The 27,268-nt window shown below is 40.8% G+C and overlaps 2 protein-coding genes across 2 annotated transcripts in view; both read right to left on the reverse strand.

Moving 5' to 3' along the window:
• Positions 1-17,639, reverse strand: part of ZNF407 (zinc finger protein 407) — a 347,724-nt gene extending 330,085 nt beyond the window's left edge. Inside the window, exon 1 of the mRNA XM_079983722.1 lies at positions 16,179-17,639. The gene's annotated coding sequence lies outside the window, so the exon portion shown is untranslated. The remainder of the gene's footprint in view (positions 1-16,178) is intronic.
• A 242-nt stretch (positions 17,640-17,881) lies between these two features.
• On the reverse strand, positions 17,882-26,900 carry LOC307220119 (beta-Ala-His dipeptidase-like). The gene is made up of 12 exons (XM_079983795.1): positions 26,753-26,900; positions 25,965-26,075; positions 25,718-25,861; positions 24,827-24,989; positions 24,465-24,547; positions 24,163-24,360; positions 23,645-23,729; positions 21,114-21,274; positions 20,140-20,304; positions 19,351-19,492; positions 18,721-18,868; positions 17,882-18,127 (listed from the first exon to the last, which is right to left on the reverse strand). Exons 1-12 carry the CDS (start codon positions 26,753-26,755, stop codon positions 18,064-18,066), a joined length of 1,467 nt encoding a protein of 488 aa, XP_079839921.1. The 5' UTR covers positions 26,756-26,900; the 3' UTR covers positions 17,882-18,063.
• Between the last annotated feature and the right edge of the window lie 368 nt (positions 26,901-27,268).

Raw genomic sequence — 27,268 nt, forward strand, 5'->3', positions numbered from 1 at the left:
AGGCGGATGAGAGCAAAGCAATGGGCAAAGTAACTGCTGCTGCCACTACTATCTTCATTTCCCAGTGGGGGAAATGCTTGCCTGGGGCTCCCTCAAACCTGGCACCAACCAAGCTGAGCAGCTTAACTTCCCTTGCGTAGCACAAGGGCATCCTTGAAAAGATACTGGGCACTTTTGGTTTAGGAGAGATGACAGCTCCAGCAGCTAAGGCTGTGGTTGGGTTCAAGCATGGCTGAAGTTGTCCGCTCACGCAAGCACTAGGAAGTTTATCTCCTGTGCAATGAACTGCTTCGGTGCAGAGGTACCTAAGGCACTGGGCTATTAGGCCATAATCTTTTAAGTTATTTCAGTGGAAGCTTAATGCCACAATATCCTCAAGAAAAAAAAGGGTAGTATTTCACATTAGATTTACTATTAGCGTAGCTGTAAAAGTTTGAAGGAAAAAAAGGGGGGGAAGCCGCATGAAATAAGAAGTCAGCATAAGAAAAGCATTCTGATGACACCTTGTGGCCACTTTACACAAGGGGACAAAGACTAAAATACTGCTACATCGCAAGAGAAATGGTTTTGACTTAAACGCTACCTTAAAAACGCAAGCTCTGTTCCCACAATGTGTTGTGAAACGTATTTAATGTTTACATTCAATTCAAAAACAATCTGTTGTACATGCTTAAGTAATGCAGACTTTTGTGCTCAAAGCATTTATGTTTGCAAGTTTCACGTCAAAATGGTTTTCACTTTTATCTCCCCAAGGGAATGATGATGACCACAGTTTGGGTTTAATTCCCATTCTTGCATTTGCAATCTAGCCTTTCACTGCCTAGTTCTTCAGAAGCAGCCAAGGGTCAGGTCTTGCCTGAAATTTCTCAGAAAACACGGGAGACCCGAAGGAGCACGTTCTGCTCTACAGGTGAGAGCTCTGAGGAGCTCCTGGGCTGAGTCTCAACTTATAAACGATAGGGAGGAGCTCTGGCTAAGAAGCTGCACATTTGTGCCAGACACAAATGCAGTTAGCGTGGTTATATCACTCCACATTTGCCGAAATAATATAATATGGTTGAGTATCTGTTTCTCTCCCTTTCCCCTAGCGCTCATGCCAAGACTTGGAAGACTGAAATAGCTCTGCAGCCAGATATGTCTTCAGATCTCATATTTCTGCATGCGGTTCGACAAGGCAAAGAAGGAGGAATTCATGCTAGAGAGGGATGGTGGTGATGCACATGATCCCAAAGCTGATTCCCAATCTGCAAACCATCATTTGTCCCAAACCAGCACTGCATCTGCCCTTGAGGCATTCAAAATAAGCCCGCAGTATTACTTCTGCCTCTCCTAAAACTATATATAGCTTAGTTGCTTGATATAAGATTGCAATTTCTTATTCTTTTTTAAAAGTAACTTGCATGACTTAAAATGGGCTCGGATACAAGGAGGAGGCAACAGATTTGTGAAGAGGGTAGCAAATGCACAAATTCAGTGTCATTAAACACAGACACATGAGAACCCATGTATATTGTGCCATTTTCAAAAAGGTTGTTTTATTATCAATGTAACTAATCACAATGAAGCCATCTCTTACAATCCAAGACATAATAATGAATTTTCTTTACAGCTGAGGAGAAATGGGATTTGCTGTTCCATATCAAACCAGAACAGGCCATATTAATTCTTCTTCATATTTATTGTTAAATGTAATTTTTATCTATAAAATCAGCCATGAAATATTAAAAACTGAAACAACAGAATTTACATCCTTTACTTAATTTAGTTTAAATGGTCTACTCACTAAAGAGAGGGGGAAAGGTTACATACGTATTATTTCACTCTCTCCATTTTTCCCTTTAACTTTCCCGTTATAAACCATACTGCTTCTGGGATTTATAACTCAGTTGTAAAATTTCCACTCCATACCGAGTGTTGGTACACTTGTCCTATAACTTTCCTTTTTTTTTTTTTTAATTATCAATCTTGTGATGGGTAAAATAACTACTGGACAAAGTCTGAAGGAAAAAGCTACTGAACAGAAAAGCTATGGTTTGAAATGCTAAGCGTGCTTACGGGAAAGCATGTTATGAACTCAGTATGACTTTTTCTGATCTATTTAAGATTGGGAATTTAGGACAATAATCAGCATCCATACAATGCTCTCAGTTCTTAATAGTACAGTATAAATATGTCTAATAGAGCGACAGAGTACACAGTGCACCAAGTAATAAATAATTGTTCATATCTGAAGTTTCTGAACCAGGGTAAGAAACTAGATCCCACTCTGCTGGCCATTTGGGGGTCTGTGTGTTGGAGTGGTATTAGGGGATTTCAGCCTCTGTATGCAGGGATTCCTGAAAAAGATACTGCTGTGCTTTTGCTGCCTGAGGGCACTGTGTCTGTGATAGGGCAGGATGATGCCATGGCATTCCCACTGTTGAGTGTAAACTGTAGGATTTAAATGTAGTAAGTAATAAAATAAAATAAATAAATGTCTAACGTGGGTAGCATGCCACTACAAGGTTGGTGTGAATTAGCGGCATTTTGATAGACATTGGCAGCAATTTGCATAGTTGCCATGCTCCCTGTATTTTGAAGCTTCTTCACAACTTTCCTGCTCAGCATGTGCAGGATTCCAACTATGTTACTACAGTAATGTTGTGCTGGCATAAGATGACTGCCATCATGGTGGGACAATAGGTTTTCCCAGGTCTATCACATTGGGAACTCTCTTCTTCTCTAGGCAACTAAAGAGAAAACAATCTTGGGTGCTGGAGTGTTCTCAATCTGAATTTCAACACAATCTCTCAAAGACCAAAGAGGGTTCAATAAACCAGATGTGTACATAAATGAGAACACAAAGGTTTCCATTAGGGAAGATCAAGGTATCCACTTGGAATTTGTTTATCTGTATCCTTCCCTCCCTCCATCCTATTTCACCCCAAAAAAGGTCCTTAGCTACTTAAATTCAGTGTTTAGGTTTCTCAACAACCAGGCACTAGGATATCCCTTTGGAAGAAGGAAAGACTAAGGAGTAAACCTTACACAAATCCGGAGTTGAGTCCTAAGACGGTCGGCTGGCGCCATGTATGCCTCCTTCCAGCAACTCCTGGAGCCAAGCTGGTGCCAAATGTATTGCTCTGCTTTCCTTTGGAACCACATCAGCAAGGCCAAGAAGGGGGTCTTGTCATCTGGGCAGCTCAGGACCTCCATACACACTACCCAGGCTTGCACCCTGGAGAGGTTACTTTGGTGCTGCTAGCACCACAAAAACAACACAGGAGGCAGCAGTTACGAGGCCTCTGCATCCATAGCAGGCACTGTGGTCCTTCAGTGGTTTGACTTCACCCTCTCTCGAGACAGACAGATGCCAGCAACTCCAGAGAACAGTGCAGTGAAAGTTACAAATATACTTAAAGGGTTTTTAAAGGGGGGTGAATTCTACTTCAAACAGTGCCACATCGAGTTGCTGCACAGTTATTTTGATACAAAACCACAGATGCATGCTAAATTGCATCCAGGACACCACCATTATCCAGAAGGCAACATCTACTGAGAGAAGCCAGGGTGTATCTAACTTACCAGTAAGGAAGAACTAATGGAGAATAATAGGTCAGTTTGGTATGAGCTATTTCAATTCATCATACCCAGGAAAGGGATCATTAAACACAGCAGTGCAAACGTATCAAATTACAAGAAAGACGACAAGTGAAGTTAGAAATAAAAAAATGTCAATTTTGTATACTGCTACTGTGTGCCCTTTTATTCATCATCATGAAGGTAAGGTTAAAGGACAAACTGCAGCCCTCTAGCACACTCAAGTGGGGGTAGCCAAGCTCTCTGACAGCAAATCATATGAGTATATTACAGAAAGACAGATAGAGCCACTCTGGCAACAACATTGTCCAAAGTTAATTAGAGTCTCCAAAATGTGCCTTTTAAATAGGTAATGAAATTCATTCCCCTCCCCCCATTGTGTACAGCTTGGATGCATACACTGAATATGTACCTAGCTTTCTGTACCTGTGACTGTCACACTATTGTCTTACAGAGACACTGAAACTCAAAAGTTTTGCTAGCATGTGCTGAATTTGGAATTTCTCATCAATTTTTGAACAAGATAAAATATAAGATCACTACCACAAACTCAGCCATTGCATATCAACTTTAAAAGGCAAAAGAAACCCAGATGATGTATCTGCAAAAGGACCAATAGTGATTCTAAGATTCCAAGGAGGCCAGCAAATTGGTGCTATAAGAATGCATGGACCAGTACTAAGTGGTTGCTCCTTAAGACAGAACAACTTAACAGAGGGTCAACCCTGCAAACTGGCTTGGTTTGGGAGTATATTGTTCCCTTTGTAGATTATTTCTCTGACAGAAGCACAGAGACTTCTGTAACAGTCTATGTAGGATCGGATCAAGGCATTTTGGTACCTGAAGCAAACCAGAAAATGGCACACACATTCCTGCCAGTTGAAATGAGAGGGAAGGGGGAGTGAAGATCATCAGAATTAAAGAGAGGAGTGAAGAATGAAAGCAGGGTATAAGATAAGCTTGGAAATGAAGGGAAATGGTGAAGTTCAACCTTAGAATGAAAGGAGAAAGTGATTATCAGGCATTGGAAGGTTGGGGGGGGGAGGAAGAGGAGAAGGAAGAGGTAGCAAAGGCGGCAGCAGGCAGATCTGCCACCCCTCCCAGGAGGTCCACTATTTCTCCTTGAAGCAATATGGAAATATATTTTTGTCCTTTTATGTATGGGGCAGATAATATCTCTGTAGGGCATCCTCAGGTAATTTTATCAGGTATGGTAGAATAAAAATGCAGAGCCCACTATTACATTTTAAATGGCAGTCCTAAATGCAGAAAGACTGTATGTTTATTCTGGGCAACTAAAGTGAAATGATCAATGCAGATGTTAGAGAAGTTTTAAAACCAAGATTGCTAAAAGAAAAAGGGGGTGTTCATGACTTCCTGGATACAGAAACAATCTGTATCATACTGTCCTGTCAAAAGATAAGCTTGAAACAGAGATAAACAGAACTCAACAAGTCAGACTTTGCTATTGCATGAGTTTGCAAGATCTGAGATACTGCAATGCCTGTGAAATATATTTGGGAATAACAGAATTTTACCTAGTGAAAATCATGTGGAAGTTTTTCTATTTGACCTGATCACTCCTTCCAGGCACGGTATTCACCAGGTGAGCCTGATATGATGATGATGATGATGATGATGATGATGATTTTAAAGAAGGCTCTCATGAAATATACATAGGAATAAAAGTTATCAAATGGCAATAAGTTATTAGGTACAGGGAATGACTTTTTTGATGAGCTCAGGACTTCATGGTCTCCATGACAACCAAGGAGCTGTCCCAATATATGCAACCGATCCACAAGATATAGCTGGTGTGTTGTTGTTTTTTATAATAATATTTATTAAATTTTGTATAACCAATAAAAAACATACATAATAACATAATATTTTCCATTATCCACATTTCATTCTCAACTTTGGACTTCCTCACATCTCTTGTTCCTGCTTTCTAAACATAAATTTTACCAGCAAATTATTAACTTGATTTAATTCATATAATATAATTTTCCAATATTTAATGTCTCAAATTTTGGGGTTTAACATACTCTTATTGAAGCTTAATCATAAAATATTACTTATCCCAAATTTATCTTTTCATCTTCCAATTGAATTTAAATTTATATTCTTTATAACTAGTTTGTTGAAGCCATGTTTTTGCTAATCTTACATCTTTCTTAACAATCATACAATTTACAATATTTTTGTAGATAGTCCTTGAATTTCTTCCAGTCTTCCTCCACCAGTTCTTCTCCCAGGTCTCGGATTCTGCCCGTCATCTCCGCCAGTTCCATATAGTCTATCACTTGCATCTGCCATTCTTCCAGTGTGGGTAATTCTTGAGTTTTCCAGCTTTTAGCGATGAGTATCCTTGCTGCTGTTGTAGCATACATAAAAAAGGTTCGATCCTTCTTTTGCACACTCTGACCAACAATGCCCAAGAGAAAGGCCTCTGGTTTCTTAAGGAAGGTATACTTAAATACCTTTTTCAGTTCATTATAAATCGTTTCCCAGAAAACCTTCACTCTAGGGCAGGTCCACCAGAGGTGAAAGAATGTTCCTTCAGCATCTTTACACTTCCAACATTTATTATCAGACACATGGTATATCTTTGCAAGCTTGACTGGGGTCATGTACCACCTGTATATCATTTTCATAATATTTTCTTTCAGGGCATTACATGCCGTAAATCTCAAACCTGTGGTCCATAACTTTTCCCAGTCAGCAAACATGATGTTGTACCCTATGTCCTGTGCCCATTTTATCATGGCTGATTTGACCGTTTCATCCTGTGTATTCCATTTTAACAGCAAATTATACATTCTTGAAAGTATCTTAGAGCTGGGTTCTAACAGTTCAGTTTCTAACTTTGATTTTTCCACCTGGAATCCTACCTTTTTATCCAACTTAAAAACTTCTTTAATCTGAGCATAATGTAGCCAATCTCGCACTTTATCTTTTATTTTGTCCATACTCTGCAACCTCCAGTTATCTCCATCTTTGATATAGCTGGTGTTTTGGTAGGGATAGGAGGACAGAAATTAGGACATGGGAGATTGTCATGATCACATTTCTTTTTCTGAGGTTTTTACTTGTTGTTACTGCTTCTTTCTGCAGCAGGATGGGGAACATATTGGAATAGTCCACCTTTAGAGATCAGTGATCCTTCAAAGCCATAGGAGAAGTTATGTTGGCATGGTTGCACTCCTGTTGAAACCTTGACTATATGTTGGGATACAGATATGTCACAAGCCTTCGACATTATCATTCATAAGTGTCATTTTCTAAGAGGCACAGTCTGTCTGGCTCCTTGTTACACCAAGGAACTGGGCTGCAAAAACAACAGCTAGAGCCAAGCGGCTTTAAAACTCAAAGAGAATCCCATGCAAAACAGGCAAAAGTCTATCCAGCCAACTCTGAGGCAGAAAACCAGCAGCATTTTCTCCCACCATCCTTGGAGACCTGTTCAAAGGACCTTCTTCCAAGTGGTTAGGGGTCTTCTTGATCTTGGACGTCCTGGGAATACAAAGTCTAATAGTGGTTTGGATGCCACTTTACAGTATTTGCATCCAGAGCCCCACTTAATCATGTGTTGTTGGATGAGGTACTGTCACTGAAACTAGGGGTTGTTATCATTTCAGTCCCAGGTAAACATTATACACATCACTCTTAAACCAAAATGTGGTTCTCAAAGTGTGCCACCATTAGAACAATTAAAATCAGCCAGTAAAAGAATTTAACGAAAGAAGAACAATCTACTAGCTATAAACAGCACTAAAACCAAAACTAAAAAGACCTGGGGAAATTAAAAAAGGTGTTCACCTAGGACTGAAAAGAGATTGCTCTCCTTTCATTGCATTCCTTTATTGGTTGCTTTTAAGTGTTTTAATTTAACATACTTTGGAAACCTCATTTTGCTCAAAGAGTGACATATAAATGTTTAATAGACAAAATAATTATCAAACCCGTACCCTTCTGTAATTCACTATAAATGGGAATCATGGAATAGTACTGCTCACTCACACAAGTGGTACAGTGCCGTAAATTTAGAAAGTGAAGTTTCCATTTTACTTGAAATTAAGAGGCATGCTGTGCTGTAGTTGCGTTTGGCAATTGGATTAGTAGCACTCCAACCGAGTTAAACAGTGCCTTCTTCCTATTAGGGTTTCTATTACCATATTGTTCTGTTTAAAGGGGGTAAAAGGGAGATGGAGATAGAAAGCGCAGGAAAGAAGAATGAAATAAATATGATGAACAGCAGGTGCAATGAAAGACAGCAAGAGCCGAAGACACTGAGAAGACCTGGCATCAGCAGAAAGCAAGATACAGTAGCAGCAAAGTATTTATGCATTTGAAATTTTCATGTCTGGAAAAAACAACAACCCAGAACTTTCCTCATTTGTCAAAGAGGAGTCTCATTCAGAGTAAATGGCTTGAATCTCAATGTCTTCTTCACTCAGATTGCAATCACTACAAATTTAGGGAATACAGACATCAACTGTCAATGAATGCACTCTCACAGGCTGTCAACCGCTTAATCAGGGTCTGACTTTACTGGAAAGTGTGAAATTATGTAATTGCCCATGTTTGGCAATTCTGATGGCTTAGACAAATTACAACACCCTGAATATCTTGTTTTATAAAACAACATTTATTGGGGGGGGGGGGGGGAATTGTCAGAGATATCCCTGCCTTCCCTTCTCAGCTTGGTAACACTTGTGTATCCCCCTTCCACACAATATAGATCTAATCTGATCAGGAAAATAGTCTTCTGAGAAAAATGGTAAAACTGAATTAAAAATAAGTCTACTATATCCTAAACACCATCACAACGTGTTTAATTTATGCAGTCCCAATGTACCCATCAGTTCAATATGAAATCTGTACACCAAAGAAATGCTAGCTGGTGCTCATGTAAAACGTGACAATATTACTGTAAAAAAGAAATATTTAAAACTGTGAAATGACCATTGCGATAATGGGTTTTTCTCCAGGAAAACTGATCCCTGGGGCACAGAAGCAAGCAGAAAAGTACTAGCAGATGTACAGCAAATCAAATTATGCTAGATCAGTCCCAAGCCAAAGTGCTTTCCAAGTTCTCCTGCACACATTCAACCAGACACAGCCAGTACACACCAACTGCAGTCCCCGACCAAAGAAACAAATGTTCTAACTGCTTGGAACTTCCCATTAATGCATACTGTCCCTCCCAAAAATAGTGAAGAACTAAACAACAGGCATGAGGCTGTCATCAAAAACAGAATCCCTATGTATAGACCTCCCTTCCCTCTTCAAATCTACTGAAAACTAATCATATGATGCATCGTCATCATGCTCAGAGAGGGATGTACAGGAATTCCGATGGAAACTGAAACTGGTACAGATATTGCCACTGTTAGTATATTTGCTCGGTGTCAGGACCAGATTTGCTTTATGCAAACACAAAAGGCAATTGTTGGCACTGGATTTCACACACACACACACATCCTAAAGCTGCAAATATTCTGTAATTAATAACATTACTGAAAAACCCGAAACGAATAATGATTCGTGACACAGCGTGTAAGCAGCAACGAAATGGACAAAACCCTTCCTATATAGTGGGCGCTCAGGTTGCAAACGTGATCTGTGTGGGATGCACGTTCACAACTCGCAGTGTTCACAACCTGCATCTGCGCACACGCGGGTTGCGATTCGGCATTTCTGTGCATGAGCAAAGAGCGATTTAGCGCTTATGTGCATGCGCGACCGCTAAAACCCAGAAGTAACCTGTTCCGGTACTTCCGGGTTTCGGCGGTCCGCAACCCAAAAAAACGCAACCTGAAGCATTATAACCCAAGGTATGACTGTAATGGAAACATGTTGGATGGAAACTGGTATCACTGCATCCCTATGCTCTTGAGTTCCCACACTCCTGCCAGTAGCAAGCAATGATGTGAGAAAGCAAAGTGCTCATTGGGAACACATTAAGCCTCATGGGGACTTCTATTAAGCTTTATAGGTAAAGAGGAGAAAATTAGGCTTGGGGCTGCCATTATCAGCAGCAACCCAGTGCCTGCCATACTTCTGCCTCAGAGAACCACACCTCCCAACTTTACATACAAAACAGCTTGGCTTAGAACAATAAATAGTCCAAACCACTGTGTGCTTTGCTTTTTATCTAGATTTCAGAATGCTACGGCACAAGGACAAGCAACTAATGCTGATCCTATAATATTCACCCTTTTGAGAGAAAGAAAAAAGTTGTCAAGTATTCAAAAATTTCATGCATATGATAATAAAATTCATGAACCCTGGGAGGTTTGTTACCAAACTGTCTCCTTCTATTTGGATCCTTTCAGTGGCATTTCTAACTGCAGGGGTTGAGTGTGTGCATATAAGGCAAGTTCAAGAAGCGAGCTTCAAATAAAAATATGATGTGCCCCCTCTAGAATATTCATCATAACTGAAGGCTACTTATTTGATTCGATTAAAATATTAATGTGGAACTATTAATGAACAATGAACTTTATTAGGCTGGGAACGACCTAACCCTGCTGTTTCTAATGCTCAATATTGCATCCAAACACTTCGTATCCCATCCCTCATTCCATTCACACAGTAAAAGCACATCATCATCCACACCTTCTACCAATGATACCCTGAGTCAATCATTCATGCAGGCACAAATTAACAAATGGAGGGAGCCTTGTCAGGACACCTGCTCCACCCATCCCTGGTTTCCATGCTTTCAGATATTGCCATTTGTAAATAGTGCACTTGAATGGGTGGATGTTGGTGTCAGAGCCCATGTATACGTTACCCCCAACAGCATCCACCACATCCTTCTTTGAACATGACTAAAGCAGCAAAGAAGGCTAGAGACATTCAATCCTGCCAAGCATACAGTGCAATGGTCAACCCATATGTACTTACTTCCTCCTGCTCCTCAGTCTATCATTCCCCTTGTTGAATCAAAAGTACCAAAGCCAGCCTCTCCTCCTTTTTATTTTGTATAGCAAGACTAATAAGTAGGGAAAGAAGTGCCCTATTTTAAAAGGAAATAATAGCAAGGAGAGGAGATTTCAGATGAGGCAAGCAGTGGAAGATGCTTCTCAGCCCTTCCAATTGCTGTATATTCAAGAACCCAGGCCCCCTTTCCCCATAAGTGTCAGCCAACAATGGGGAATGGTAGCTCTGGTATTTATTTATTTTTTAAAAAAGCTAATTTTCCTCCAAAGGCCTTCCAAGCAGGCTGTAACATAAGATAAAAACAATGGCCACAAAGTAAGCAAATACACTACAACATATAAAACAAAGAAACTGAATAGCAAAACATCAAAGCAACAAACACAGAAAATATAATCACATAAAGCAAGTTGAAAAATAAACCGTAGCATCGAGAAAACCAAGCAGTTTTCACAGAGACCCATTGCAACGTGTGGGCCAGATGGGTAACTCATTGGAGAGAGTTCCAAAACCTAGGCACTGCTACAAAAAATACTCTGTTCCATGTTTCCTCTAACCAATTGTCTATAGTGGTGGGACAGTGAAGAAAACCATTGAAGAAAACCATTAGCTCAATGAGGGGGCAAGTTCATGTGAAGAAAGGTTCTTCCAAATTCTATAGCACTTTGAATAGAGACCCTTGATGCACTCTACAGGTCAAAGGTCAAGAGGCTGAGTACTAGTACTCCAGTATCATATTTTAGATCTGTGTTCCATTAAAGACCAGAGCCACTGTACAATGGTACTTCTCCACAAAGCTAATGGTATCAAAAGTCACTGAAATTTCCAATAAAGACAACGGGAACACACTTCCCTTTCCCTCTTCCACTGCAGACTATTCATCAGAGAAACCAAAGCAATTCCAAAACTAGATCACTAACCAGACTGAAATGGATCAGGTAATTAATATCAGGGAAATGCAGGACTGATATAGATCTTACGATGTGCAAATCATTATAACTATCAACTGCAGGAGAAACAAACTATTCATACTAAGAAGCCTGAAACCGGGAGGGATGGAAGTCAATAGGTGTGTAGAAGAATGATTAAAATACTTAAAGATATAAAGATATAAATGAGAAGACAAAGAAGCGTAATGGAAATCAACATTGTTTATACGTTATGTATTGATATTTATTTAGTTTTCTTTTTTGTGTGTGTTGGGGTTTTTTACAACTGTTGTAACCGTTGATTTGTTTTTCTTTTTGGTGATCTAATGTGAAAATTAATAAAAAGAATTTAAAAAAAATATATATATCAGGGAAATGACAGTCCTCTCTGTATGTGCTGTATTTTCAGAATACTATCCTAAAGCTGTTATCTACTTTCCCTTGGTTAAAACAGTGCTTTTCATTAAAACTGGATGGTCAAATTGCCCCTTTGCTCTTTAGAAGAAGTTGCAAAATAGGCACCTCAAATTGTAAGATAAGGGTAGCTGGGATATAAATTCAGAACAATCCTGCACAACATGCTTAAGAAAAAATCTTTATTAGCTTATCATCTACAAGCCTCCAACTTGAAATAATTTAAAGTTAAAAATATGGAAAGAACAGAAGGGGGTGTCAATGCAAGGTTATCCCTATTAAAAACAAAACAAAATATAAACGTTAAGGATACTTCCTGGTATATCAGATGAACTGCTGGTTGCTTTTTGTCTTGATGGTGTTAATGCCAGTTTTTTTTGCAGCAGCTTATTCTTAAATTAACAATAAAGGCCTAGTTCTCATGTCACTTTAAACCTCAGTTAATAACAAACTATGGTCTAAATGTGAATGTGCAGCTTACTCACTGTAAGCTACTGAAAGTGAGGGCACTTCACTCTTCCGCCACACTGCAGCCTGACTTAGGGCTACTTCCACACCCAAGATCAAGGATAATTTCTGCCAAACAAAGCATGAGCGATGGGCCAAGAGCAACCCTTGATTTCATTGTGCTAAGCCTTTAAACCATGGTTTAGTTTGGTGAGAGGGAGGGAACACAAGAGGGAGGGAACACAAGAGGCCTTCCCATATTCAGCTGGTATGGGAAATATCTGTGGGTACCTATATACCATATTTACTAGGACTGCCATATGTCCGGATTCTCCCAGATATTACTGGAATTTCAAAGGTGGAATTGATGTTTGGGGAAAATTTCTGAAAGGCGGCACTTTGTCCTGGAAGAGCTCTATGAGTATGCAACATTACACATTCAGAGCTGTTTCCTATGCCAGCTGAACACTTGGGACAGCATGGCAGCATTTTCACCACACAGCAATGGTGTGTGTGGTGCACGTTGTCAGTAGCGGGACAACTCCACATGGCCCCATCACACATTCTTTCAATACTGGGGGCAGGGAGTAATGTGAAAGTCCATAGACAGAATCCCCAAACAAGAAGCTATTTCTACACCCTGGCAAGCATTTAACCCCCTGAAATATTTTTCAAACTGATCTTATCACATAGAAATTTCAAATTTAAAAATTCACAAATTTTGGAAACACTTGTTCTGGAAACAGATCTGCCCATACAGGAACAGGTCAAATTTAGCAGTGTATATAAAACCAATATAAAGGCCTCGTTCAAAGGTCACACATATATGGTTGCTAAACCATAGTTTGTGTGATCAAGAGCATCTTGAGGGTTCTTGTGGTTCTCCTGCCCTAGTGAGATATAATTGTGACTGACCATGACAACCAAACAGCTGTAAACAGTTTCTGCTAATTATAGTTTGTTCCCAAATCACAGATTTAAACTAGGATCTAATCCTGGTTTTAATACCTAGTTGAGAGCAAACTAGTTCAGTGGTACCTCGGGTTACTTAATTCGTTCCGGAGTTCCGTTCTTAACCTGAAACTGTTCTTAACCTGAAGCACCACTTTAGCTAATGGGGCCTCCTGCTGCCACCGCGCCGCCAGAGCACGATTTCTGATCTCATCCTGAAGCAAAGTTCTTAACCTGAAGCACTATTTCTGGGTTAGTGGAGTCTGTAACCTGAAGCGTATGTAACCCGAGGTACCACTGTAGTCGCAAAGAAAGTTCACTGTCAAAATTGTGGAGCCTCAGAAAAGAAATGGAGATTGAATGCAATTTCAGTTCTACCTGCCAACCCAACTCTTGTGAAATTTCTTCCAACTTGAGTCATTACAGTAAACATGATTTCCAGAGATCACCAAAAAAAGGCATCTTCACTTCTAGAATAGTGCAACTTCGGCCTCCAATGTGAACGTTTGTGGTTCTTTGGAAGCAAGCATTTCTCCATACAGACACTTAACAACCTGGTGGCTTCCCTTGCTGAAGCATGTGTTCACCATGAGCAGACATAACAGCTATGAGTGGAGGCACATCTTCCAAAATTTATAAAAGCAGGATCTGATTCTTGCATTTATTTCTTGCATGTGCTCCGCATGCTGTCTCTTCAGAGTTCTAGTGGCATACAATCCCAAGGAGCTACACAGAGGCAAGGAATCTCAGGCCCAGGGGAAAATTTGCCCCTCAAAGGCTATCTGTTTGGCCCTTGGAACTCTCCCCATAACACACTCCTGCTTCACACACCAAGTGATTTTATCTGGCTGTAATATGTTCTTGAACTCTGATAAATTAGTTGTTCTTGCTTACCTTGATGGAATACAGTGGTGTGGGTACAAGCTAGCCTACTGTACGGAGGATAATGTTACATTTGTGGCTTCGCTTACTTTTGCCTCTGACCCAATCTACCACTGGTATGTGGTTCTCAGAAGGTTGTCTATACAGTGGTACCTCAGGTTAAGTACTTAATTCGTCCGTACTTAACCTGAAACTGTTCTTACCCTGAAGTACCACTTTAGCTAATGGGGCCTCCCACTGCTGCCGCGCCGCTGGAGCACGATTTCGGTTCTCATCCTGAAGCAAAGTTCTTAACCCAAGGTACTATTTCTGGGTTAGCGGAATCTGTAACCTGAAGCGTATGTAACCTGAAGTGTATGTACCCTGAATGTTGACCTCAACTTGAAAAAGGTTCCCCATCCCTGGATTAGTTAGCATGTAGAACCAGAAACAACAAAGACACTTGTTAAATCTTTAAAAATAACCCATTTATTGCAGCTTATGTTTTCATGGGCTAGATTGAAACTGTGATGTCATGTGAAGTCTGGGTTACAGCACGCCTTCATAAACAGCCATTATTTACTGCTTTATCCCAGAAGCCCTCGGATACAAGCTAATATCTGCATAGCTCCAAGCAGAGCCCAATACAAGTTTGCGCTCTCTTCCTACATTCCCATCTTGACTGTGACTAAATGCCAACCTTGTGGTTTCTAAATCATGCCAACTCCCCCCCCCCCCCGCCAAATATCTAAGAGCCGCTCCGTATCAGAACAAAGGCCCATCAGGTCCAGTACCCGGTTCTCAATGTAGCCAACCATCTACCTTTAATGGCTAGCAATCTCCTCCATGAATTTGTGTACAGTGGTACCTTGGTTAATGAACTTAATCCGTTCTGGGAGTTCATTCAAACCAAGGTGCAGCTTCCAATTGGCTGCAGGAGCTTCCTGCACTCAAGTGGAAGCCGCGTCAGATGTTCAGCTTCCGAAAAACGTTCACAAACCAGAATACTTTGCGATGTTCAGGAGCTGATTTGTTCGACAACTAAGCCGTTCAAGAACCAAGGTACCACTGTAATTTGTTTAAAGCTGTTCCAAGTCGTTGGACATCGCTACCTGTTGTGGTAGCCATTTCTAGTTTAAGTATGCATTGCAAATGATCCTTTGGGTAACTTCCAACTCCACAATGCCAGGAAATGTGAATCATTTTTATCTTTTATCTGCCCTGAATCTTCCAACATGTTCAGGTGTCCAGCATGCTCTCCTCCTCCCCAGTTTTCTTTTCTTTTTTTACATAAAAACTGCCAGCCTGATGAAGAGTTGGGATGAACTCGGAAGCTTGTGTCGTTTTGTACGGCCCGTACAAAAATATATATTTTTTGCCCCAGATTTTGGATTTTTTTGCTGGCCAGCGACAGCAGTGCGCGTGCGCTCCTCCTTCGGCCCAGGAAGAAGAGCTCAGGCGTCCCTTATCGCTCACCCGCAAACATACAAGCCCTCGCGCAAGCGCAATCACAGCCCCCTGAAAAGAACGGTTTTAAAGCCACGGTCGAAAAGGCGCGTGCGCAACGTCCAGTCCCCCTCGCTCCTGAAAAGGTGCCGCGCGACGAACATGCGTAGTGCTAACACGAAGAAGTCACAGACCACGAATAGCTTCCGCATGCGCACTCTGGACAAACTTTTTTTCCTCCCCCTTCCTTTCTTTAAAAAAAAGTGGATGAGAAGCCTTGAGGCGTTAGCCAATCGCTATATGAAACCGTCTTCCCGCCCTCCATGCCTAACCACTCAGGAATTCCCTCCTCAAGCAAATGACCCGCCGACGGTTACTGATTGGCCCAAAACGAGCTTCCTGCCCTCCCTCCCACTTATCGAGAGGAGGAAGGGGGAGAAAAAACGACGGCGGCACAGAGGCCCAAAAAGCCCTAGGGAAAGCGAGAAGGCCTGGAGAAAGCCAGGAACGACCGGGCGCCCCCAAGGATAAACGCCTACAACAGCCTTAAGCAGAAGCCTCCCTCAGAAGCGAGGGGACCTCTGACCGTTGGTTTTTACTCACCGGATGGGGACGCCGTCCTCCTCCGCTTGTGATGATCTTGGTCACAAGTGGCGTGCCGTAGATTCGCCGAAGTGCGTCACTGTCGGAACGTGATGCGTAACGTCGTACGGAGGGGAGGGAAGACAGGAAATGTATGGAATGCAACGGCGGCAGTTGCTCCGCGGGCGGCGCGTGACTCCCTTTGAAGAAGCGAGGGCCTTAACTGTACCTCAGTGGCCCCGCGCGCCGCGTGGAGGTCGCTTCCTGCCCCTTCAGGCGCGTTCAGAGGCGCCCTAGCGGCGACTCTCGCTTTCCTCTGTTGCGCGTTCCGTGTAGCCCAAAGTGAAGGGGCTGGGTTGTGGCTGGCACCCTTGAGGCGAAACATGCACTCTGCACATGCCCCGAGGCACTCCTGTCCTCTATGACTCCCCGAGAGAACCTTGACAGCGAAAACAGGCTCTGGGATTCAGCTGAGGCCCCGGTGTTTCACTGCACACGCGCAATATTATCCTGAAACGAACCCTGTAGGCAGTGGGCTCAAGCCCTGCATTACCAAGCAGTCTTTAGTTGCTAGTTGAACAAAATTAACGAAGGGGCAATATCCAGATGCCATGTTTGTGTATGTTCCGTGTGTAAACACGTCAGGTGTTAACAAACCAGAATTGTTTAGGCATGAAGCAACTCAAAAGTTTAAAATATCTACACACAAAAGGTAGTGTTCTTTGTTTAACTGGTGAAGAGGTAGAGATTGACTTAACTAGCAAAAAGTAAATTGTATGAAGGACTTACAATGGCCGGGTGGGGAAAAAATTCCAGTTTTGGGAAATTGATTGAAAATCCCCCTCCCAAAAGATACTAATATATAGTGGTAATTGATTTATTATAAACCCCAAGCAGGCATGTAAGCTTAAAAACATACTTAGGTTATACTTATTACTTGCTTCATATCCAGAAGGGTTCACATGGTGACTTTTAGAAATTACAGTGAATTTTGTTAGACTATGTTGTTGTGTGACTTGTTTGATTGCCACCTTGCTATTTTTCAAACTTTAACACACTCGTTTTAGTAGGACTACACTATGAATTATGAAACTTACTGTCTTTTTTTGACTGTAAAGGAAAATAAAAATACTTCAGTTGAATAAATAAAAAATACTCACTAGTAAGCCTGCAAATTTTCAATGGTAGCCACTGCCTCCATATGCCACTAATATGCAATTGTCTGTTGCCTGGGAACCTGACAATGTGCCCAAGGTTTCAAAATTGCATCTGCCACCCTCATAGAAAGAGTGTGGACTCAGGATATGGTCTGAAGGTACATGAAGCCATCATTTTGCTGAAGCTAAGCAGCTCTTGATCCTGTCTGTGCCTACATGGGTAAGCACTTGAGATCCTCATGTATGCAGTTACCACATTTAAGAAAAAGATGCTGCAAAGAAGTGTGCAGCCAGCAGAGGGTGTATAGTGCACATGAATTATACAGTAGTTCAGTCACACATGGTGCAACCATACCTTTAAACAGACTTAAAAGCATTTAGGAATGTGATGTGTCATGTGTGGGTAGCACATCTTTTACAAAAAGCATAGTAAGAGGGTCATCTTAAATTTAGAAAACCCAGGTGGCAGTATTTATTCCTTTTCCTTTCTGAGAGTCCAGAGTTCTTAAGGAAGCAAGAAAGTTCTGTACAGGCACATAAAGAAAGGAAGAATGGGACCTCCAAATGTAAAAATAAAATAAAATATTTTATTGCAGGGGGATCTTCTCTTTTTTCCACACAAGTATTTATTGATTTTATCACGTTTAAATTACTAAATATATTTGTGTATATGTGTTCCTTTAAGAACATTTCAAAAAAGGAAGTATGCAGCTGTGCTTTAGAGGGTTTTTATCATCATCCCATCTTCTCTAGGTAGAAGCAAGTTCTTGAAGGAAGGCTGCATATAGTTTGGTTCCCTCAATGAAGTTGTACCTACATTTAAAAAGAAAACAAGATTAATAGTGGGCATGCAAAAGCAGATATAGCGCAGATGGAATATGAGTCTAAATTACAACTTGGCAAAAATGTATGACTACATTAATGGGTAAGCATCATAATTATGGCCAATACTACATCTGGTTTTATTATTCACACTTTTCCTACTTCATTTACATCAGTATTTCAAATGCTGTATGTTTAGTTTTTCCATCTTCAAGAAGCTTCTAGGTGGTTTATGTTGCACACAAAACAAAAGTTCCAAAGTTGTCTTCTCTCCAGAGATTATGCTTAAAATTCACTTACTGTAGCATTTTCCCCACTAGAAAAAGACTTCATTGCAGTGGTACCTCTGGTTACGTACTTAATTCGTTCCGGAGGTACGTTCTTAACCTGAAACTGTTCTTAACCTGAAGCACCACTTTAGCTAATGGGGCCTCCCGCTGCTGCTGCACCACCGCCGCACGATTTCTGTTCTCATCCTGAAGCAAAGTTCTTAACCCGAGGTACTATTTCTGGGTTAGCGGAGTCTGTAACCTGAAGCGTATTTAACCAGAGGTACTACTGTGTTTTAAAGGCCTACAGATTACCTGTTGATCTTTTCATTTTGACCATGAGGGGCATCATCTGGTCCTCCTATTCCTAGAAGCATTATGCTCTTTCCAGTTACGTCTTGGAAATGTGAAACAATTGGAATTGTTCCACCTATTCGGGTCAAGTCAGCCTCAGTGTGAAATACTAAGAAATAGGAATAAAAGAAAACTTAATTTTCATAGACTGGTTACTTAACATTTTATCCAACTAAGTCCCAGAACAGACACATTTGTCTTTGTTGCAATCTTGAGTTAAAAGTTAACTACTTCTAAACTTAAAGTTGTGATCCTGTCTGTAACTGACAAAATCCAGAAAAACAACTGTTTTAAATCTTCTGCAGCAAAACTGTCTTAATACGTCCCATGACTGTTCTTTAAAATATGTTTTCACAAAACGAGCCTCTTCCAAGGCCAAAATTTTCCTTCAGAATACTGTGTGAATTACATACACATTCATATAACATTGCAGCTTTATTATTAGATGCATGTGTAGATTACTTTGGATTTTTTGTAATGATACAGCCATTGCTATTAAGTTTTCTACACTGCTTTTCAGTATGCTGGGTGCTTCATAATAATCACAATAGCCCCAAAGTTTTGTAATTTGTTGCAGTGAAGTGACCAGACCTTTCTCTATTGCCTTTCTTCCAGCCAAATACAGAGGTTCATCTGTATCAGAAAGCCACGGCTTTGATGCTTGCACATTGGTTATTTCAATATGATTAGGGCTGTTCCGTTCAGCAAATTTCTTGTTCAAATGATCCATTACCTCAAGAGAATAATAGTGAAAGTTTATTCTAGTTTGCTCCTGGTGAAAATTAAATCTGTCATAATAACACAATAATATATTTATTATCTGCTTATGAAGATGCATTGTGGGAGAATTACCTGCAGTATTCATGGTCTAGCACACTTTGAGTTTTGAATAAAGGCTGATCAATGTGCTGATGATTATCTTTTGGTACTTCAATGTGCTGGTCATTATTCAAATTCCCATTCTCTGTGATTCAAGCTAGTACCTTAAATATATTATCAACTTCATTTTGAGTTAATTCACTAGCAATGCCTTGCATGTTATCCAGAAGTAAGCCTGAGTTTAATTCATGTGAAGTAAGCATACTTGAGTTGCAGTCTTAGGCTACAATCCTTTACACACCTATTTGATAAGAAGTCCTATAGAACTCAGTAGGGATTATTTATGAATGAACATGCATTGTATTCCATTGCACGGCAACAATCTTGTATACACCTACCTGGGAATAAGCCCTATTGAACACAGTGGGGACCTACTTCTGAGTAGGCCTATTTTAGGCTAGGTTGCTAGAAACATCACATCAACTGAGGAAAGCAAATGATTAGCACTGTTCAGCACAAGAGAATAGAGAGATTTTAAAAACACACAACCCAGAGCTCTACCTGTTTTTTTACTACAGAGTGATCCATATGGGGAACCAGGCGTATTGAAAATTTCCCAATCACTCTTGCAGGGATTACAGTCTTAGTTCCAGGTGCAGAGAAAGCTCCTTCAATTCCATGGATGGACAAAGATGGATAGCGTGACTTCTGCATTAATAATTCTTCCTAAACAAAAAAAAGCAACTTTTAAAGCAATATATAAAGTCTTAAACAATAAGTTGCAGTTTGCTCACCATTCCTATTATTTTACACAGACAAATGGGTTATTTATATCATTATTATCATTTGCATTTTTAGTTGCTTTTTCATGAAATGTGATCCAAAGTGACCTGCAAACTAATAAAACATGAAAACTAGATTCTGAAAACTGAATCATTTTTTGAGCCTGGAATACGTGGTCTTATGGCACCCCTCCTTCCTATAAATGGTAATGTGTGTTGTGTCACTTTTTTCAAAATGTGGTAAGCCACCTGGTATGTTTGTCATCCCCCCACCATCACTCATTCTACTGAGTGGGGTGCTAGACTTTGGACCAAAAATCCTATTATTCCTGATGGCAGAATTAATTCAGATTAATCATGGAGAGAGTAGTTGACTACATTTTTTCTATTTCATGATACTAGACTTGGGGTTACTCTAGAACCCCCAATCTGACAGTACATTTGGGACTGACAATTCCACACAAGGTGGAATTCATTAATACAGGCTAAGAAAATGGTGCTAGTGACTTGTATACATATTTTACAAGCATATTTCTGCAAAAAGGGAAATGCTGCCCTTTCATTGCACCCGAAATCAGCTCCCTGTAGTAGCCATCCCAGACTGCCTAATGGTAGAGCAGACCCAGATTTGACCATGCTTCTACATCAACTATAAAAGAATTCCCACAATTTGCCCCATCCTAACTGAAAATTGTGAAACCAGCTATCAAAAGCCCAGCTTAGAATTCAATACAAAATCAATATGGCATGTACTTTAGTGCTATATGTGAAGTTTCTTATGCCAAATGTGTCCTTCAGCTTCTTGAAATCCCATTCAATTTTTTCATAGAGTTTCTTTTCTTTTTCCGTAAGAGGAGCAACTGCATCATAAATCCCAGGTATCAGTATATGACCAGAAGAATCAACAAGGGTACCTGAAAACAAATGTACAAGTTCTGAAGAGGAACTACAGAGATAACAGAACTTGCAGTTACTTTTGTTTTTTTAATGGACAGAATGTAATACTGAATGTAATACCAAACATCAATTAAAATTGCTAGGGAATACAGAAGGCAAGCCTCAAAATAGTCCTTTAATTTTTTAAAAGTTTATTGAATATTTCTCCTAATTTCTATTTTAAAAAAATCAATAAATTGTAGCTGCCCCATTTCCCTTTTATTTTTAAACAAAACGTTACATGATAAACTTACAGAAAATGCTAAGCTTTGCTGTTCTCTAAGAATCTCTATGAAGAGCTATGCTTCTTCGGCATCATAGAACATGCACAACTGGTAAGGAACTTTAATATATAGATAAACCTATAAAACCAGATCTCCAGAGTACGATGATGGCTAAATAAGAATAAGATAAATGGGGGGAGGTAGTGGGAATAATAGCATACATGTGGCAAACTGACCCCAACCTATGAATGTTCATTAGAATGTCTATAGACGTAATAAAATAAAATAAAATAAAATAAAAATTCCTTCCAGTAGCACCTTAGAGATCAACTAAGTTTGTTATTGGTATGAGCTTTCGTGTGCATGCAAACAAGAAGTGTGCATGCACACGAAAGCTCATACCAATAGCAAACTTAGTTGGTCTCTAAGGTGCTACTGGAAGGAATTTTTTGTTTGTTTGTTTCGACTACAACAGACCAACATGGCTACTACCTACCTGTAATATAGACGTAATAGTCTTGTTTCAGGAGCAGCTTGCTGCCCTTGCCAAATTCTTGCTTACTAGGGTTACCAGCTGAAGCTTCCAGCAAGATCTTGTGAGAGCCCAGTGAAATCACGTGGAGGCCACTGTGAGATCTCACAGGGCTTTTGTGGGATCTCACTGGAAGCCTGAAGCCGCTGTAGCCACTTCTCGCTTTGGGAGGGGGGGAGCCCAAGGAGGCGCCCCTTGGATTCTTCCATCTGAGACAGTCTGCCTCATGGATGGTGTTATGTACTGAGTTGAATACAATCCAAAATGCAGTAGTCTGATTGGTCCTAGAACAATAGGATTCAGAATGCAGCAGTCTGATTGGTCCCAGAACAATAGGATCCAGAATGCAGCAGTCTGATTGGTCTGCAGAAGCCACCCAATCCAACTCCAGGTGGAAGTGAATCTGCAACATGATTGGCCTACAGGAGAATCCTGGAATTAGCCAATCACGTAAGCAGACATTTCGGGGGAACTGGTTTTCCTCACTACTATGAGCTGAATAAAGAGCATGAAACCCACACTCAACTCTGAGTATATTTCAGATGGGATGGTCCTACCAGATTTGCACATCAAGCTAAGCAAAACCATGGACTTGCAAGCATGAAAACTCCAGACAGGAGACTGTGACCACATTGCTCTGCCCTGATCATTTGGCTGCTGTCGTGTGCTAAGCTAAGCTATGGCTTGGCTTAGCATTCTCCAAACTGTGGAATGCCCTCCCATCAGATGTCAAGGAGATGAGTAACTATATAACTTTTTGACATGCTTGGTTTAGCATGTTGTCCAGACCAGTACTCATCGTTTAGCTTTCGTTTAGCCCTCCCATCAGATGTCAAGGAGATGAGTAACTATGTAACTTTTTGAAGACATCTAAAGGCAGGCAAGCCTTTTATCAGGAAGCTATTTAATGTGTGGTGTTTTATTATGTTTTTATTTGTCTTAGAAACTGCCCAGAGTGCTGGAGTGGGGTAAAATGGTGGTGGTGATGATGACGATGACGATGACGACAACGATAGCAATGAAATAATTTCATTAAATATAAAGTTGATCTTCCATATATGACTGGGTGGCACCTCAAGGAAACCCTTCATAAAGAAAAATGCCTTCAAACATCATCACACTAGGCACCTGTCTGGTTTTGGCTGGTAATTTATTCTAGAAAGCTAGAGTACCAGCACTAAAAGTTCAGTGTCTAGCATAGGCTAAACACACCTCTGGGGCTTATGGTACTCTCAGCAGTGCCCCATCTGAGGAGCACAGTTGCCCGGCAGGGATATTTGCAAGCCGTATATCCTGGTCCCAAGTTGTTTAGGGCTTTAAGGCTAAAGGCAAGATCCTGAACTGCACATATTGGCAGCCACCGCAGTTTCTTCAGCAGAGGTGTTATATGGCGCTGAGAGGGTTCCTCAGTCAACAATTAAGCCCTGCATTTTGCACTAGCTGCAGCTGTGAAGCTGCCCAAGGGAAGCCCCACACAGAGCGCATTGCAGTAATCCAGTCTTGAGGTTACCAATGCAGAAATCTCAGTAGTCAAGCTTTGAAGCAGCCTAGAATGTGTGAGCTAGTTGTTCACTAGTAGAAACTCTACTTACTCAACAGATATATTAAGTCACTGGTTGCTTCAGGAACTATACCTCCGAAGGTCCCTGAATGCAAGTCTTTTTTAGCACATTCAACCTAGAAAAAAGTAGATAAAGGAATCAGAGGGTGTATTAGTATGACATGCCATACCAAGATTTTGCATCAGGAAAATGAACAGGCACAAGCTTCACGTTTGTGGGCTCATCCCTCTCAGACATGCATCAATTAAAAATTGTAATCCTCGCTTAGCAGCTTATTCGTTAGAAACTTTACAGTCAAATGATAATAAAATGAATGATAAGATGTGTCTGTAAAATTAGCATTATTATTATATGCCAACTTTCCTCCAAGTAGCTCAAGGTGGTCCATGGTTCTCCTCACCTCTATTTTATTCTAACAACCCTGTGAGGTAAATTAAACTGGGCTTCATGGCTGCGTTGGATTAGAACCCTAGTCTCCTAGGGCATAGTCCAACCATTATACCACACTGATTCTACTAATTGTAACAATATTAAAGAGCCCCAAATACCTCAATTAAGAAGTAGCTGTTTCCCCTTGTTCCATATGTAATACTTGGTTTGTTGCTGATCCATGAGGAATCAGTGATCACAATGTAATCGACATCTGAAAAAAACGTACTGTTTCTCTCTTCAACCAGTTTCAATAGTCCAGGGGATCCTACTTCTTCCATGGCTTCAAGGACAAACTTTACATTTACAGGAAGTTCCTGTCAGAGAGTGGTTTAAAATGTAGTAAACAATGTGTTTGGTTTGTTTTGGTGGCAGATTTCATGAAATAAGAAAGACTTGTTTAAAAAAAATAATCATTTACAAATTGTTGAAGTGCTTCTACTGCATTCAGTACAGCCAGAATTTGCCCTTTGTCGTCCGAGGTTCCACGTCCATACAGACGACCTTGAAAATAAAAGTGTAATAAAGAGAAGCTGATAGAATCCAGTTATTCAATTGTACAGTGTTTTACAAGTTTCAGAGGTGACATAAGAGTCCTGTTGTACCGGATAAAATGTTCATTTGGTTCACCATCTTGTTTCCACAGTGGCCAATCAGATGCCTGCAGGAAGTTCACAAGCAGAGCCTGAAGCAATACCTTCTCCCACTATTGCCACCCAAGAGCTGGTATTCAGTGACATTCTGTCTCTGTATTGCTGCCATTGAAGAAGAATAAATGCTCACCATTTTTTTCTGTCAAATTGTATGGCTCTGATGCCCATCCATCCTCTAATCTGGCTGGCTGCACATCCAGATGTCCATAAAAACAAACTGTATGTTTTTTAGGGTCCTTTTTAAGTTCTGCCAGAATGACTGGTGGCAAACGAGGTGTAGTTCCATTATGCAGCTAAAGCAGAAGCGATGCATTAACAGTGCAATCCTATACAAGTGCTAGAAGCTATCACTTGCCTCTTTTACCCAATCCCCTCACCTCCTGACCACGTTATAGTCCATCTATCTATATTCTTAAGTTGTGGGTGAACATATCAGACGACACAGCGATTCTTCAAACAGCCCTTCTTTATTCAGAGGCCAGAACAGAACTGAGCTGAAGGGCTCAGTGAGCCTGCTTATATAGAGCTCCAGTAGACATAATTGTTACAACTTTCTAAAACTATCCAATCACTGAGTGTCACTTTCGATCCCTTATTTGCATAACTATCTACAGTATCCCCCTGCTGGCCCAGGGTGAGAACTTCAGTACATAACATATATAGCTGCTTCCTATGTAACTTATGTTACTGGCAATTCTATCTTTCCTTTAGATCATATTTTTCAATTGTGATCCAGTGGACAGAGACTTTATTTCTATCTTCTATACTTCAGCAAATATTGGAGGAGGAGGAGGAGAGTGGGTGACCAAAACACATAGCATGAAAGACTGGAATGTTTTAGGCAGATTAACGAAGACTCTTTAGAGACATTAAGCAGTAGCCTTAAGGCAGGCATAGGCAAACTTGGCCCTCCAGATGTTTTGGGACTACAACTCCTATCATCCCTAGCTAACAGGACCAGTGGTCAGGGACGGCCACTGGAGGGCCGAGTATAGATTTCATGCTGAAACATAATAATTACCTCTTGTACACCCAGTTCCGCCAACTCAACAGTTCCTCCTAAATATTTTATCCTCTCTTCTGCTAAATGTATCATTTCAATCAGATCTTGCCTCTTCAGAAGGTTACTGGAGTCACTTTCAATGGCCACCCATTCTCTGAGTCTCTGTGAAAAGAGGAAATTATGAGGGGGATGGAATCCACATTCTAGGTAACACTCCTTCACTCTAGTTTTCCAGTTTGTCCCAAAATAGCACACCCGCTTGTACCTGTACATATTCATGTTGATGTGCGTCAATGTACTGAAATATTTGATCTGCAGGGGCAAGTGATGCTTCACTGGTGATAGTTGTGAAAGCAAGAAGAAATACAAGGGATATCTGAAAGAATAATTACTATTATTAGTAGCCTGCAATTCTCAGAGCCAAAATCCCATACTGTTTGACCTGGACTGTTTGGTTACAGAAGATTCCACTTTATCCAGGGGGCAGGGGGTGGGACTAGAGTTTGCCCTATAAGTTAAGATTGCTGTTTGTTATTCTATCACTGTTGTCTTAGTGGTGTAGCGTGGGTTGTCAGCACCCGGGGCAAGGCAAGTAATTTGTGCCCCCTAACCCGTGGATTTGCGCCCCCTAACCCGTGGATTTGCGCCCCCTAACCCTAACCCTCAGATGTTGCGCCTGGTGCGGCCGGCCCCCCCTGCACCCCCCACGCTACGCCACTGGTCTTAGTCTAGATTAATCTTTGCTTTGAAAAACAAACCGCTGGCAAACCCTTCCATTGCAATAGTTCCATTTCCTGACTGCTTACAATATTTGCCACTTGCCTGAGCGGTGAGATGTTCCAAGGACAGTGCTCTATGCAATTTAGTTTTCTATACAGTTCACTATAGACGTACAGTGCCTTTTGTGGGGAGGGACACACACACACACAGTGTTTTTAAGGATTATTATATATCTCTTCTGCATATGTTCCATCAGTCCAAAAGCAGACTGGTGGATTCTTCTCACCCATACTTAGCATTTGCAAATAGTAAGAGAAACAGGCAATACTTCACCATGGCAGTAGAGACAAGTAGTGGCAGAATTTATTCTTCTTGTCTTCTTTGCCAATAGAGTCAGTAAGCAGAGGCTGTGAGACGTCCTCTTATTTCAAAATCCAGTAAGCTTTTGCTTTATAAGTCATTCTGCACCACCAATTTTATCTCAGTTCCCACTGTTTATTTAGCCTGAGCAAACAGTTTGCTAATTTGTTAACTGTCTGGTTGATGCGTTTTTTTCCAGGAAGTTACAGTTACTGTGCAGTAAACACAAGCCGATCCATCAATGCCCACAGTGTTGGAAAACAATTAAGTATAGTGTGGGCATCAGAGAAATTTAAGGATTGTAAAAGTTAATACTGTACGGAGAATGAGAGCTGTCCAGCACAGTGCCACTATAGGGCATGGCCATCCAGTGTTTCAGTGTCGCACAGTTGTGGGTCCAAGTTGCTTCTGTAAGAAGTGATGAAGAGTCCAATATGCCTAATTTGCTGGATTAGGCATAAACAAAGATTCAATAAGAAAAACCTTCCC

This window comes from Podarcis cretensis, assembly GCF_951804945.1.
Source record: "Podarcis cretensis genome assembly, chromosome: 7".
NCBI lineage: Eukaryota > Metazoa > Chordata > Lepidosauria > Squamata > Lacertidae > Podarcis > Podarcis cretensis.

Coding starts and splice junctions, on each gene's coding strand:
- LOC307220119 (XM_079983795.1), bottom strand. Junction 24,990..25,717: donor CGGAACTGGGTGTACAAGAG/GTAATTATTATG, acceptor CTTCTGCTTTAG/CTGCATAATGGAACTACACC. Junction 21,275..23,644: donor TGACTTAATATATCTGTTGA/GTAAGTAGAGTT, acceptor ATTTGTTTTCAG/GTACCCTTGTTGATTCTTCT.